The following is a 15,731-nucleotide window of genomic DNA, read 5'->3' as shown; positions in this document are numbered from 1 at the left end:
TTAGTAACTCTTTTCCTAAGCTCTCTTCATTACATGTTTAGGTGGTTATGTTTTTACATTTTTTTCCTTTCTGTGATCTTTTGCTACAGTCTGAACAAGCGTCTGAGGCCGAGTTACACCCCCAGCTGAACAGAGCCCCCTCCCAAGCTGCGGAAAGTAGTCCAGCAAAGAAGGTAAGGCCAGCGTGAGGATGTTACTGTGATGGTCTTGTGACCCCTCCCTCCCCTGGGCTGCTTGCCGCTGTTAGCAGACATACCGTTGTAAAGTTTTCATGCCCTGACATGAATGTCTATGGTCCACATTTCCTAGAATCTGGGTTCTTTGTGAAGATTAGCGTCCTGATGATTCCTGGGCTCCACCTTGATGTTTCTGACAGTTTGTACTTCCCTCTTCAACCTCCCAGCTAAATATGGTGGCCTTGCTTTTGGCAAGACCAAGAGGTGCAGTAGGGAGCCCTGCATCCTGCTAAGCCTCGAGGAGCACGCTGGGGGCTGGGGTGGTCTCCCCTTCCTAGTCTTTTTGCTCCGGTCTCCCCTTGCCCACCCATGTCAGCAAGTCCTGGGCCATTTGCTCGCTCACTCACCGTGCTCTCCCATTCGTCTTCTCCCCCTCCTTTCTCCTTGCCCATTTCCTCAGGCCCTCCTCCCATCACAGAGCACGTGGGCCTGGGCTCGGGAGCACAGGTGAGGCAGATCCTCCAAGGAAGCAGGCCAGCTCTCTCCTTCCAGAAGACACAGTGGCTCGTCAGCTTGGCTTGATGTAGGAGCTGGGGGTCGGAGAATGATGAGCATATGACAAAGACCTCTACAAACTTTAAAACTTAGAACAGATTCAGAACATATTCCCAAAAGCCCCAAAGTGAGGCAAGAGTGAATTTTGTCTTCAGTAAGGAAAGGCCCTGTGGTGTGAGATGCACACAGCATTTAAAAAAGAAAAGAGGGGAGGGAGAGAGGGCATCTGAGTCCTGTGTCCTTCCAGGTGACAAAAGAGGTAATAGGCTGCAAGCATGAAAAAAAAGAAAAAGAAAGAAGGAAAGGCCCCTGGAATCTGATGCCCGGGTCTCTCCAGGTCTTGCCAAGCCACGAATCAGCCACTTGTCCTGAGGTGTGGAGTTTGAATAGAGCACACGACTGACCTTGGGGATAGGCCGAGAGTAACATGGGGCATTGACGTGATGGGTGGCATTTGTTTAACTTTTTGGTTTTTTTTTTTAAATCCACAGGATATACCGTATTCTCAGCCCCCATCAAAGCCCATCCGTAGAAAATTCCGACCTGAAAATCAAGCTACAGAAAGTCAAGAGCCTACTACGGCTGTAGGCGGGCCAGCTTCTGTAGCAACCGTGAAACCCCATCCAACAGTGCAAAAGTAAGTAGAACGGATAAATGCGCGAAAGGTCGGAAAGTTTATTTTAAATCTGCATATACATATGTAAATGTAAACTTACGTTTACTCTCATCACCATGGACAGGTGTGATTTTAATGGTTATAGTCTTACCTTACTCATTTCTATGATGGGATTACAGTCTCCCGGTCACATAGGAAGAGGCTTTCTAAGTGATGGACTTAACTTGACCCCAGGGACCAGCAAGTCCCAGGCTGGCGTGTGCTTTGGGTTGGTTTGATTTCCTTCCCCTCCTCCCCTCCTCTTCCTTTCTTTCCTACTGTTCTTCTTTGTTCTGGCCTGTGTTTTCCTGGGAAGAAGACAGTAATATAAATGGCAGTTTCCCCCTTTGCCTGTCTTATCTCATGTTCCCCGGTGCACGTGGCCAGCTTCAAGACCCTCAGACCCAACTTTGAGTAGATGTGGTGTGTGATTCCTTTTCATCCCCATGAAGGGGTTCTGTTGTTGAGCATCCCAGCACAGAACGGTCACATGCAGAGCTGCTAAGATATCTGTCTGTATGATCAGCTGGATGGAGGGTGGGGACACCTGTGGACATGGCCCGGGACCGAGAAGACCATCCTTCTCCAGGCTTTGGCTTTAAGAAGAGCCATCACTTGCCTCAGTGAAATTGAGCCAGGTGTCCAGGGCAGAAAACTGCTGCTGCGTGTTACTTCAAGTGAGCCTGACTAGTCACTAACACAAATGCTCGGGATACGTCATGGCACCGCTCCAGGGGCCCTGTGGGTCTCAGGGGCTGCTTCGGAGTTACTCCTGCTTACACTGTTATGGGAAGAAAAGCAACAGGTTCTGTGGGTGCAGCTTGCCTTTGAAGCCAATCCCCATTCTGAATCTGTGCAGCACTCTTCTTCAGGTAATGGCTTTTGTTTTTTCCCAATAGACAGTTCCCTGGTAGTATTAGTGCATAAAGGAAGTGTATTTTGTCCTTAATAGCCACTGAAAGCTTTGGTCATCTTCCAGCCACCTTCCAGCCTAGAGGATGCATCTCTGTCAGGAACACAGACAGCCAAACTTGCTTCCATGTTCTCCCCAGCTTTCCACTGTAAACTGCACTTCACATCAATGCTAGTCACTCAGTGGTGACTACGACATCCTCCAAACTGGATGGCAGGGCCGCTGGTGGAGTTCACGCAGAGATCTTCTTTTTTCACCTTTTATTTTTAAATATATAAATGTACTTATTTAGTTTTGGCTGCGTTGGGTCTTCGTTGCTGCGCACGGGCTTTATCTAGTTGCGGCGAGTGGGGGCTACTCTTCGTTGCGGTGCACGGGCTTCTCATTGCAGTGGCTTCTCTTGTTGCGGAGCACGGGCTCTATGCGTGCGGGCTTCCGTAGTTGTGGCACGCGGGCTCAGTAGTCGTGGTGCACAGGCTTAGTTGCTCCGCGGCATGTGGGATCTTCCCGGACCAGGGCTCGAGCCCGTGTCCCCTGCATTGGCAGACGGATTTTTAACCACTGCACCACCAGGGAAGTCCTCTTCATCTTTTTCAAAAGACAACTTTATTTAGATACATTTCACATAGCATACAATTCACTCTTTTAAGTGTATACTTCAGTGGTTTTTAGCATATTTACGAAGTTGTGCAACCATCATAACAGTGTAATTTTAGAACATTTTCATCACCCCCAAAAGAGATTCTGTGCCCATTAGCAGTCACTTTCCATTCTCCCCTGCCCCACTATCTACTTTCCGTCTTCATAGATGTGCCTGCTCTGGCCATTTCATTTAAATGGAATCATACAACATGTGGTCTTCTGTGACTGGCTTCTTTCACTTAGCATCATGTTTTTAAGGTTCATACATGTTGTATAGTAAGTCAGAACTTAATTTTTTTAATTGCTGAATAATGTTCCATTATATGGATATACGACATTTTATTCATCCATTCATCAGTTGATGGTCATTTGGGTTGTTTCCACTTTTCAGCTAATAAGAATAATGATGCTGTGAATATTTGTTTACAAATTTTTGTGTGGACTTACCTTTTCATTTGTCTTGAGTATTTATACCTAGGAGTAGAATTGCTGGGTCATATGGTAACTCTATGTTTAACAGTTTGGGGACCTGCCAAACTGTTTTCCACAGTGGCTAAAGCATTTTACAATCCTGCCAGTAAAGTATGAGGGTTCCAAATTTTCCTCCTCTTTACCAACACTTGTTATTTGATTTTTAGGGTTTTTATCATAGCCATCTTAGTGGGTGTGAAGTGGTATCTCATTGTAGTTTTTATTTTTATTTCCTTAATGAATAGTGATGTTGAGCATCTTTTCATGTGCTTATTGGCCATGTGTATAACTTCTTTGGAGAAATGTCTTCTCAGGTTTTTGCCCATTTTTAATTGGATTATTTATCTTTTTATTTTTAAGTTATGAGTTCTTTATATACTCTGGATACAAGTCCCTTGTCAGATGTATGAGTTGCAAATATTTTCTCCCATTCTGTGCATTGTCTTTTCACTTTCTTGATGGTGCTATTTGCAGCACAATATTTTTAAGTTTGGTCAAGTCCAATTTATCGAATTTTTTTCTTTTGTCACTTGTGCTTTTGCTGTCATACCTAAGAAACCATTGCCCAGTGCCATAGGGAGGGTGGGAGGGAGACGCAAGAGGGAGGAGATATGGGGATATATGTATACATATAGCTGATTCACTTTGTCATACAGCAGAAACTAACACAACATTGTAAAGCAATTATACTCCAGTAAAGATATTAAAAAAAAATTTACCTTAGGAACCACTGCCCAAATCAAGTTCATGAAGATTTGTTCCTGTGTTCGCATCTAAAAGCTTTATAGTTTTAGCTCTTACATTGAGCCCTGAGGTCTATTTTAAATTCATTTTTGTGTATTATATAATGAAGGGGTCCAGCTTCATTCTTTTGCATATGGATTTCCAGTTGTCCCAGCAGCATTTGTTGAAAGGAGATATTTTCTTTTATCTGCCTGTTCAGTCACTGCCCCTCACCATGATACTCTTTCACTAGTTAGGTGACCACATGGGGTCAGGCTGAGAGAGGCTAGCACCCACCAGCAGCACAAATAGTGCTGTAAATGGCAGGGAACTTTATAAGACTTACTTCAGGTCCCAGACCAGTTTATTTTGGAGTGATAAGGAGCAACTTAGCATTCATCATTTTTTAAAACCTGGAGAGAGGACAGCCAGACACATGATGGTTAGTCTGTATGGCCCTTTCTCAGCTAGGGTTCTGGGAGAGAAGTAAGCTCTGATGCCCTTAGACATCCATTGTATGTAGTAAGTTAATCTCTCTCCAGTGCATTTAGAGTGGTCGTTACTATATACCGTCTTTGGGAAAACCGAGAAAAGAGTCACAAATCAAGTTGCAAAATGGTCTTCAGCCTTTGGGGAAATTAACGTTAGAACTGATCTATTAATAAGAAACAAATTCTGCTTCAGATATCATCACTGTCTGCTCCATTTAGGGGAGAGGAACTAATAAAATATTCTCTCCAGGTGTGCGCTCCTGAGTCCAGGTTACAAGTAATAAGCAGCTCTCTGATTGTGTCATCATTAATGAGCTACCCGTAAGGACAGAAGTGGGTTTTTCTTAGAAATAGCTTAGCTTGATTTTTTTCCCCATATCTAATGTATCTGCTAAGGATCGATTTTGGGAAAAAAGAGTTGTTTGAACAGTTTAGAACTAGAGGATGCTGTGTGGCAGTACTGTGACTGAACCTGTGCCAGCCTCTGTGGCCTTTGCTCTTCTCTGGAACCCCAGGAATTGTCCTGGGCCGCCCCAGGGCATTCCAAGGAGCTTGCGTGGCAGTGTCTGCTTGTCTGTATGACGTTCTCAGTGTGGCTGGGATTCTGTTTCCCTTCCCTCCTCATGTTTGGCAACACTGGAATATCTTTGGGGTTGATGATTGGCATCTCTAATGAAAACCTACCATTTCCAAGAAGAGAAAAGGCAGTATAAACTCACTTCTTAAAAGCTGTACTCAGAATTCCGTGGGAGAAATCAGGGCCCAGGGTGAAGGCTAAGAAGATTTTTCTCATCTAGAGACCCCAGTTTATATTCCTTCAAACATTGGTTCAGCTGCTTGAACATAAACCAGGTAACAGTCACTCACATAACATAGAAATTAACTACTTTCTTATGTAAAAGTCTAAGTTGGTGAGTGGTCCAGAAGAGTACCTGCCCAGAACCCAGGTACCTTCTGTCGTCTTGTTTTAGATCCCTGTGAGGGTTGCCTTTATCCATAGGGTCGGAGGTGGCTCACCTCTAACATGTTCGTGTTCCAGGTCCCGGGAAGGGGGAAGGAGCAAATGGAGAGAAAACAGATTACTTTTAAGGGCATGACTCAGAAGTGGCATACATCACTTCTCTCGCATCCATTTCACCCAGACTTAGTCATGTGACCTCATCTACTTGCCAGGGAGACATGGAAATGCCACTAGTTTCTAGTTGCATGGCCATGTGCCTAGCTCAACCTGAGGAGATGCTACTGAAAACAGGAAGGCGTGAGAATAGGATTGGAGGACAGTCTGCCACAGAACCTTCAGTGGATGAGCCTCACAGTACGCAGTTCGAAACCGAGAGATCGCCTGACGTACAACAGCAGCAGGCGAAATAGACACCTTTTTGCTGTTATTCCCTCATCTTCCTCCTTGGAAACCAGGCCACTTAGAGCCCACCTTGGAACAGTGAGTAACGAAGTTAGGAGAACCTGGAGAGACAAACTCTAGAAGCAAGCCTTAAGAGGTGAGGCAAGTTAGACACCTTTACTGAACCCTTAGGTTTTTGGGGCCGGATCCTGTCTTTGCGTTACTTAGGGCTCATTTGGTTGTAAAACATGAAGAGCAACTTGAGCTAGCAAAACCCTGTTCATTATTATAAGAGTACAGGGGTGACTCATGGAAACCAGGGGCAGGGATGGATTGGGAGAGAGGACTGTATACCTGTTGGCTCTCCTCCTGATTCTTCTCTATTTTCTGTCATTTTTATCTGTGAAGACTTCTCAACCACCTCCAGCTCCAGATGTTACATTCTCACTGTGCAGGGCCCAGGCTAAACCAAATTCTTAACCAGGACCCATACATCCCTGGGAGAGAGAAGCTGGTCAGCTTACCACAGGCCAGCATCCGATCAAGTGTGAAAACAGAGCTGAGCGTTTCTTAAGACAAATAGGACTGTCTGCCTGGGGCCCATCCCTGTGGAGGGAGGGGGAAGGGGATGGAGACAGTTCCCAGAGGAGGGGAAACTGTTATAAGCTGGCACACTTAGCGTGGTATTTGTTTAAGTAGGGGCATCCAGTTCTGATCAACATGTATTTTCATAAAACTTTTGGACTTCCCTGGTGGTGCAGTGGTTAAGAATCCGCCTGCCAATGCAGGGGATACAGGTTCGAGACCTGGTCTGGGAAGATCCCACATGCCTCAGAGCAACTAAGCCCGTGTGCCGCAACTACTGAGCCTGCACTCTAGAGCCCGCGAGCCACAACTGCTGAGCCCATGTGCCACAACTACTGAAGCCCGCGCTCCTAGAGCCCATGCTCTGCAACAAGGGAAGCCACCGCAACGAGAAGCCCGCACGCCACAACAAAGAGTAGCCCCCGCTCGCCGCAACTAGAGAAACCCCACGTGCAGCAATGAAGACCCAACGCAGCCAAAAATAAAATATAAATAAATAAATTTATAAGAAAACCAATGCTTTTTGTTTTGTAATAATTATAGATTCATAGGAAATTCAAAAATAGTACAAAGAAGTCCTGTGTATCTTTCACCTAGTTTCTCTCAATGATTGCATTTAATCTAACTATAATATAATATCAAAACTAGGCAATTGACGTTGGGATAGTGTATATGTGTAGTTCTTTGCCATTTTATCACATGTGTGTGTCTTGTAACCACCACCGTAATCAAGGTACAGGAGTCACCCTTACCCCATCTTCTTCTTTACTCCTTACCCGTGGTAACCATTGATCAATTTCCCATCTCTATAACTTTGTCATTTTCTGAATGTTATATTCATAGAATCACACAGCATGTGACCTTCTGAGTTTGGCTTGTTTTCACTCGGCATAATGCCGTTGATATCTGTCCAAGTTGTTGTATAAATCAATACTGCTAAGCAGTATTCTATGCTATGGGTGTACCACAGTTTGTTCAGCCATTCACCTATGGAGAGACATTTTGTTTGTGTCTAGTTGTCGAGTATTACAGATAAAGCTGCTGTGAGCATCTGTGTACGGGTTCTTGTGTATACGTAAGTTTTCATTTCTCTGGGCTAAATGTCCAAGAGTGTGATTGTTGGGTTGTGTGCTAAGTGTATATTTAGTGTTTAAAGAAACTGCCAAGTTGTTTTCCAAAATGGCTGTACCATTTTATCTTCCCACCAGCCAGCACTGTATGAGGTTCAGTGTCTCCACATCCTCACCAGCATTTGGTATTGTCACTGTTTTTTAAATTTAGCTGTTCTAATACGTGTGTAGTGGTATCCCACTGTGGTATTAATTTGCATTTCCCTAATGGCTAGAACATCTTTTCATGTGTGTATTTGCCATCATGTGTCCTGTTTGGTGACATGTCTCTTCATCTCCTTTGCCCATTTTCTAATTGAATTGTTTTTTAATGTTGAGTTTTGAGAGTTCTTTATATATTCTAAATACAAATCAATGTGGTTTGCAATGTTTTCTCTCAGTCTGTGGCTTGTTTTTTCATCCTCTTAAAAGAGTCTTTTGCAGAGCAAAAGTTTAAAAATTTTAAGGAAGTCCAACTTACTTATTTCTTTTCCTTTTATGGATTGTGCTTTTCTTTTCACCTCTAAAATCTCTTCACTAAGCTCTAGGTCCTGAAGATTTTTTCTCTTACGTGTTCTTCTAAAAGTTTTATAATTTTACACTTTACATTTAAGTTGGGGATCCATTTTGTGTTAATTTTTATATAAGGTGTGAGATTTGGGTCAAGGTTCATTTTTTGGCCTATGGATATTGAATTGCTTCAGCACTTTTGTTGAAAAGGCTGTTCTTTCTCCATTGACTTGCTTTTGCACGTCTGTCAAAAATAAGTTGGTTGTACTAGTGTGAGTCTATTTCTGGGTTCTTTATTCCATTCCATTGATCTATGTGTCTTTCCCTCTGCCAATACCACACAAGATAGTAATGAAGATTAGTATCTTCATTACTTCACCACTTGATAACTATAGCTATATGTCTTCTGTTTTTCCCACTTATAATTATTTTTCAAAATTGTTTAGCTATTCTGATTCCTTTGACTTTCCATTTGATTTTAGAATAATTTTGTCTTGAGCTACAAAAATCCTACTGGGATTTCTATAGGAGTTATGTTAAACCTTTATGTCAATCTGGGGAGAGTTGACATCTTTTACTATGTTGAGTTTTCCAATCCGTAAACATTTCTCTATTTATGTAGATCCTATTTTATTTTTTTCATCAGTGTTGTATAGTTCTCACCATGTAAATTACATATATGTTGTGATATATCTAAGAAAATCAGCTTGAGTCTTTATAAATGAAGTTGTATTTTTGATTTTCAGGTGTTCATTGTTAGTATATCAAAATACTATTGATTTTTGTAGATTAATCTATCTTGCAAATTCACTTCTGTCCTTACTGAAATCACTTGTTAGTTCTAGGAGTTTTTTATAGATTCCTTGAAATTTTCTACGTGGACCGTCGTGTCATCTGCAGATAGGGACAGTTTTGTTTCTTTCTTTTCAATATTTGTACCTTTTGTTTCCTTTTCTTGTATAACTGGGCTGGCTAGGACTTCCAGCACTATGTTGAAAATAGTGATGAGAGTAGAAATTTTTGCCTTGTTCCTAAGCTTAGGGGGAACCATTCAGTTTTTCATTAAGTATGATGTTAGCTATAGTTTTTTTGGTAGAGGTTCTTTATCAAGTTGAGGAAGTTCACCTCTATTAATAGCTTTCTGAGAGTTTTTATTATAAATTGGTGTTGCGTTTTATCAGGTGCTTTTTCTACATTAGTTGATATGATCATTTGATTTTTTTCTTTCACCTGTTAAGATGGTGAATTATATTGATTGATTTTTGAATATTGAATCTGTCTTGCATCCCTGGAATCAACTCCTCTTGGTCATGATATATAATTTTTTTATATTGCTGAATTCTATTTGCTAATATTTTATAAAAGATTTTACATCTATATTCAGGAGGGATATTGTGTCTAATTTTCTGTCTTGTTAGGTTGCCCCTTTCCAAGTCCTTTGGCTAGAGAGAGCAGAATTTTGGGGAGGCTTTATATTATCTGCTCTCATTGGCATTGATGGGATGCATGAAGTGAAAAAAGAAAACCCAGGGAATTCATGGCTATTCTTTCCCTGGGTACTGAGTTCCCTAGCTGGTTTGCCTTCTTCACTCCACTTCACTTCAGTTTGCAGAGTCATCTTATATTATTCTGTATATTATGTCCAGGGTTTTAACTGTATTTAGTGGAAGGAATAGAGAGAAGCGTGCCTACTCCGTCTTATCCTGAAACCAGAAATGCAATCTATATCTTGTAAAAAATAGATTTTGAAGCCTCTTCCCTGCCTATTTATGGGTTAAAAAATATTAATCTTTCAACTTGTTGGGGAGGGAGCATGCCTTCTACAGGTGAGCAGAGTGGCTAGCATAGTGTGTATTCGTAGTGAACAGTCACCAGATCTCTCTAGTGGTCACAATGCATTCTAGTTCAGTCGCTCTGGCCTAGAACCCTTCTCCCGGTGATTACAAATACGTTTGTTTTTCTAGGGGAACTTAGATTGCCCTTTTGCTCTGAGGATTCAGTATTTCTTGCTGTGGGATATAAGGATATAGGTTCTACAACCACATTGACAGTTTTGAGGGGGAAAGAGGGTGCTAAGAAAAATTAGGGCCAGACAGGCAGTGTAAGCAGAGACGGTAATGGGCTGGGTGGGATGTGTGGTCCCCTTAGTTATACCTGTTCTGTGAATTTACTCTTGACTTAATTTGGGAAGACTAGTATTATAAAACATTTTTGTGTTTTTCTCAAGTGCCACAGAATGTATGTTGGTGTATGCACATGCACACACGCACTCACACACATACACACTCAGGCATTCATGCCAAATAATAAAGAAATAAAAGAGAGGTATGTAGGCTGGCTAAGTTAATGTAGGATTTTTTGCTAAAGGGAATATTCTTCTATTCTTTTCCTTCACACTTGTCCACGGGGCCACTTGCAGTTCTTTTAAACACCATTAATAATTGCACAAAAAGGGCATTTCAGTTAATGTCGTTTGTCAGGAAGAAATAGTTATTAAAATGTCTTTGGATAAATGGAACGAAGAGTGTTTGAAAAGGCCCAATTCACAGCTTTTCTTCACGTTATAAAATGGACATTATTTCAGGTGTAAATAATTCATCCCAACAAATTTGTTTCCTTTGGTGTGTGCCTGCCTGCCTGCCTGTGTGAATATCTGATTTTATTTTTGGAGCCCTGTGACATTAGCGCCTTGTTAGTTTAGCACTTACTGTGAATCGGAGAGTTCTGACCCACAAGGATCCAGACCTGTAAGTTCTATTTCAGTGAACTGTTTGTACTTTTTTGTAGACAGTCTTCCAAACAGAAGAAGGCTATTCAAACTGCTATCCGCAAAAATAAAGAGGCAAATGCAGTGCTGGCCCGGTTGAACAGTGAACTCCAGCAGCAGCTCAAGGTAAGGAGCTTCCTGAATTTGGATTACCAGGCTTTGTGTCTGTCTGTTGTGTTTTGTTTTGACAAACATTGGTTGAGCATCTGGTTCCATTCCTGTTGGTAAGACTTGCTCTTCGTTCTCAAACTCCTTTTGGAAGGCAGAGTTGCTGTATTTAAGTTTCATAGGTTGGTTCTTGTATGCTTAGAGGAAGACTCGTACCTTTAATATGCAGGCTGCATATTGTGTGCTAGTTAAAAAGACAGAGAAGCTATTACAAAGGCTCTTTGAAGCATTCTTTATTGTCCAAGCCTTCTGGGTAAACCCCTCATTTGTTTAGATCCTCCATGAATGATGCTATACTTATTTCAATGGAAGAGGGTGGCCCTGATCCTCTCGAAGGCTAACTCCTGCCCTGGTGTCTTGGAAATGGTTCCATATCAGCTTCTCAAGGACATTACCCCATCCTCATCGCCTGTTTCTCTTCACCATTAATCTCCCCTGTATTAGTTTCCCAGGGCTGTCCTAACAAAGCGCTACAAACTTGGTGGCTTAAAATAGTAGCAACTTATTCTCTCCCAGTTCTGGAGGCTAGAAGCCTGAATCACGGTGTCAGCAGAGCTATGCTATCTCTGAAGGCTCTGGGGGGGAATTCTTCCTTTCTTCTTCTGGTTTCTGGTGGTGGCTGGCAGTCCTTGGCTGGTAGATGCATCACTCCAGTTTCTGGCTCTGCTGTCACATGGCGTTTTCTCTGTGTCTCCCTGTGTCTGTGTCGGAATTCCTCTTTTTATTGTGCCCTCTTTTTATAAGGATACCAGTCATTGGGTTAGGGCTCACCCTAATCTAGCCCAGTCTCATTTCTAACTAGATTATATCCACAAAGACCCTATTTCCATAGAAGGTCACATTTACAGGTACGGGGGGTTGGGAGTTAAACATATATTTTCGGGGCACCCACGACACCCCCTGATTCTATGCTGGATCATTGCCACCCACACATAAACATGCTCTGGTGTTGTCCAGTGTAGTGACGCCACATCCTCCTTCAGCTGCTGCCCCGTCTCTCTGGTCTCCTTTTCACAGCCAAGTTTCTTAAGAGTTGTTTTCATTTATTGTCTCTTATTCCTCACCAGCAGTTTTCTCTCCCTCCACTTCGTTGTGGCTTTCATTCTCCTCCGCTTACACCCCTCTTACAGCCAAATTCAGTGGGCCTGTTTTAACATTATTTGGATTTTCAGAAAAATCTATGCCATTGACCGTTGACCATTCTTTCCTCTGAAATGTCCTTTCTAACTGGTTTTTGGGATATCATACTTTCCTTGTTGTCCTTCTACTTCACTGGTGATTCCTCTTTAGCAATCTCTGCTGTCCCTTCCTTTTTTATTTTCTCTTTCGTTACTACCCTGCTTCGCCCTAATTTTTTTTTTTTTTTGGCTGCGCAATGTGGCTTGTGGGGGTCTCAGTTCCCAGATCAGGGATTGAACCCAGGCCATGACAGTCAAAGCCCGGAATCCTAACCACTAGACCACCAGGGAGCTCCCCCTAATATTTTATTATGAACATTTTCAAGCATACAAGAAAGGTGAAAGAATCATACAGTGAATATTTTCATAGCCACCACTTCAGTTCTACCATTCACATCTCGTTATACTTGTTTTATCACGTTTTTCTATCCCTCTTATCTGTCCTTCAGTCCATCTTATTTTTAAAATGTTTTCAAGTAAATTGTAGACATCTGTATGCGTCCCCTAAATATTTTAACATGCATATCATTAACTAGAGTTCAATATTTTTATAAGTTTTTCTCATGTTGTAAATTTTACATACAATGAGTGTACAAATCTTAAGTGTACACTTGCTGACTTTTAAACAAATGCATCTACTTATGGATCTCAACCCCCTATCAAAGATATAGCACATTACCATCTCCCCGGAAAGCTCCCTCATGCTCCTTCCCAGTTAATTTCTGCCCCACTCACATAGAGGTAACCACTATTCTAAACTTCTTAGGCCATACTGTTGCCTATTCTGTAACTTTATGTAAATGGTGTCCTCTGACATGTACTTTTATGGAAAGCTTCTTTCACTTAGTATTATGTTTTGGAGATTCATTTTCATTGCTGTATGTCTCAGTAATCTGTTCCTTTTTATTGCTGAGTGGTATTCTATTGAGTGAATATGCTGCAATTTGGTTATCAATTTTCCTATTAGTGGACACCTGAGATGGTTCTAGTTTTTGCTATTTTGAATAAAACTACATTCTTGGATAAGTCTTTGTGTGGGACTATGTTCTCATTTCTCTTGGGTAAATTTCTAGGATTAGGATTAGTAGGTAATATGGTGATTGTGTGTAATTAGTTTTAATAGAAACTGCTAGAGCTTTTCCCAAAGTGGTTGTAGCGTTTAGTACTCCCACCACTACTGTGTGAGAATTCTGGTTGTTCCTCATCCTCGCCAACACTTGGTGTTATTGTTTTAATTTTTAGCAAGTCCTGTGGTGAGATAGTTTTTATTTTACATCTCCTTAGCGCTTTTCTATGTGATTATTTACTTTTCATATATTTTATTTTATGAAGTGTCTTTTCCAAATATTTGGCCATTTAAAAATCATTTTCAGCCGTTTTTTTGGAGTTGTAGGTAGATGCTTTTTATATATCTTGGTTACCAGTCCTTTGTCAAGGTATATATTTTATGAATGTTTTCTTCTAGTCTTTGTTTTGCCTATTAATTTTTTTAACTGAATCTTTTCATGAACAGAACTTTTTAATTTTGATAAAGTCTGATTTATCATTTTTTCCTCTTATGGTTTATTAACTTTCTTCCTATATAGGGAAACTTTGCCTACACCTGAATTATGAAGATATTCTCCTATGTTTTCTTCTAAAGTCTTTATTGTTATAACTTTTACATTTAGATCTATGATAACATTTGTTTTTTTTAAACTACTTTATTGAGATAAGATTGTACATACCTCAATAAAGCTGTACATATTTAATGTATGCAACATGATGAGTTTGGAGATAATTATACATCCATGAGTCTGTCACAGTTTATGCCATAAAACTGCCCATCACCTCTAAAAATTCCCTCTCACCCTCATTATTAGTATTTATTTTTATTGAAGTATTGTTGCTATAGTTGCTGTACAATGTTATGTAAGTTATAGGTGTACAATATAGTCATTCATGATTTTTAAAGGTTATACTCCATTTATAGACATTATAAAATATTGGCTATATTCCCTGTGTTGTACAGTATATCCTTGTAGCTTATTTTATACCTATTAATTTGTACCTCTTAATCTCCTACCCCTATAATGCCCCTTTCCCCTTTTCTCTCCCCACTGGTAACCATTAGTTTGTTCTTTATATCTGTGAGTCTGCTTCCTTTTTGTTATATTCACAAGTTTGTTGACTTTTTTTTAGATTCCACATATAAGTGAGATCATACAGTATTTGTCTTTCTCTGTCTGACTTATTTCACTTAGCATAATGCCCCAAGTCCATCCATGTTGCTGCAAATGGCAAAATTTCATTCTGTTTTATCACTCACATAATTATCATTTCTTTTATGTGGTGAGAACATTTAAGATTTACTTTCTTAGCAATTTTTAAGTATGTAATACAGTATTGTTAACTGTAGTCACCATGCTATACATTAGATCCCCAGAACTTATTCATCTTATGATTGGAAGTACGTACCCTTGCCCAACATCTCCCCATTTCCTGCATGACCCTCCCCTCAGTCTCTGGCAACCACCATTCTACTCTGTTTCTATGAATTTGGCCTTTTTTAGATTGCACATATAAGTGATATCACATGGTATTTGCCTTTCTCTGTGTGACTTATTTCACTTAGCATAGTGCCCACAAGGTCCATCCATGTCACAAATGGCAGAATTTCCTTCTTTCTTACAGCTGAATAATACCCTATTGTATGTATGTACCACATCTTCTTTATCCGTTCGTCTGTAGATGGAAACTTAAGTTGTTTCCATATCTTAGCTATTGTATCAATGCATAATGCTGCAGTGAACATGGGAGTGCACATATCCCTTTGAGGTCCTGATTTCATTTCCTTTGGATACCCAGAAGTGGGATTGGTAGATTATATGATGGTTCTTTTTTTTTAATTTTGAGAAACGTCCATACTATTTTCTGTAGTTGCTGGATCAGTTTACATTCCGACCAACATTGCACAAGCATTCCCTTTTCTCCGCATCCTTGCCAACACTTATCTCTTATCTTTTTGATGATAGCTATTCTAACAAGTGTGAGGTGATATCTCATTGTGGTTTTGACTTGCATTTCCCTGATGATTAGTGATGTTGAGCACATTTTCATGTAGCTGTTGGCCATTTGTTTTAGAATGTTGTGTTTCCGTTTTTATTTGTTTCAAGATATTTCTTTGATTCCCCTTTTGACTTCTTCTTTGACTCATTGGTTGTTCAGGAGTGTTTTGTTTAATTTCCACATATTTCTGAATTTTCTAGTTTTCTTCCTGTTACTGATTTCTAGTTTAATAACTTTGCAGTCGCAAAAGGTACTTGGTATGATTTTGATATTCTTAAGTCTGCTAAGACTTATCTTGTAACCTATCATATGATATATCCTTGAGAGTATTTCATGTGCGCTTGAGAAGAATATGTATTCCGCTTCTGTTGGCTGGAATGTTCTGTATATGTCTGTTA

At 40.7% G+C, this 15,731-nt stretch overlaps 1 protein-coding gene across 5 annotated transcripts in view; it reads left to right on the top strand.

Annotated features, from left to right (window-relative positions):
• REPS2 (RALBP1 associated Eps domain containing 2) overlaps nt 1-15,731 on the top strand; it is a 240,008-nt gene that overhangs the window by 199,797 nt on the left and 24,480 nt on the right. For all 5 annotated transcript variants that reach the window (XM_022562671.3, XM_022562667.3, XM_022562669.3 and 2 more), the window contains 3 exons: nt 90-173; nt 1,223-1,368; nt 10,960-11,065. In XM_022562671.3, coding sequence (XP_022418379.1) covers nt 90-173; nt 1,223-1,368; nt 10,960-11,065 — 336 coding nt within the window. The remainder of the gene's footprint in view (nt 1-89; nt 174-1,222; nt 1,369-10,959; nt 11,066-15,731) is intronic.

The sequence above is a fragment of the Delphinapterus leucas genome, chromosome X (genome assembly GCF_059928025.1).
Source record: "Delphinapterus leucas isolate spDelLeu-1000000601 "Yukka" chromosome X, BTC_Dleu_Yukka2, whole genome shotgun sequence".
NCBI classification, from domain to species: domain Eukaryota; kingdom Metazoa; phylum Chordata; class Mammalia; order Artiodactyla; family Monodontidae; genus Delphinapterus; species Delphinapterus leucas.
Note: the sequence above shows the minus strand (reverse complement) of the source record. Positions and strands in the feature narration are given on the sequence as shown.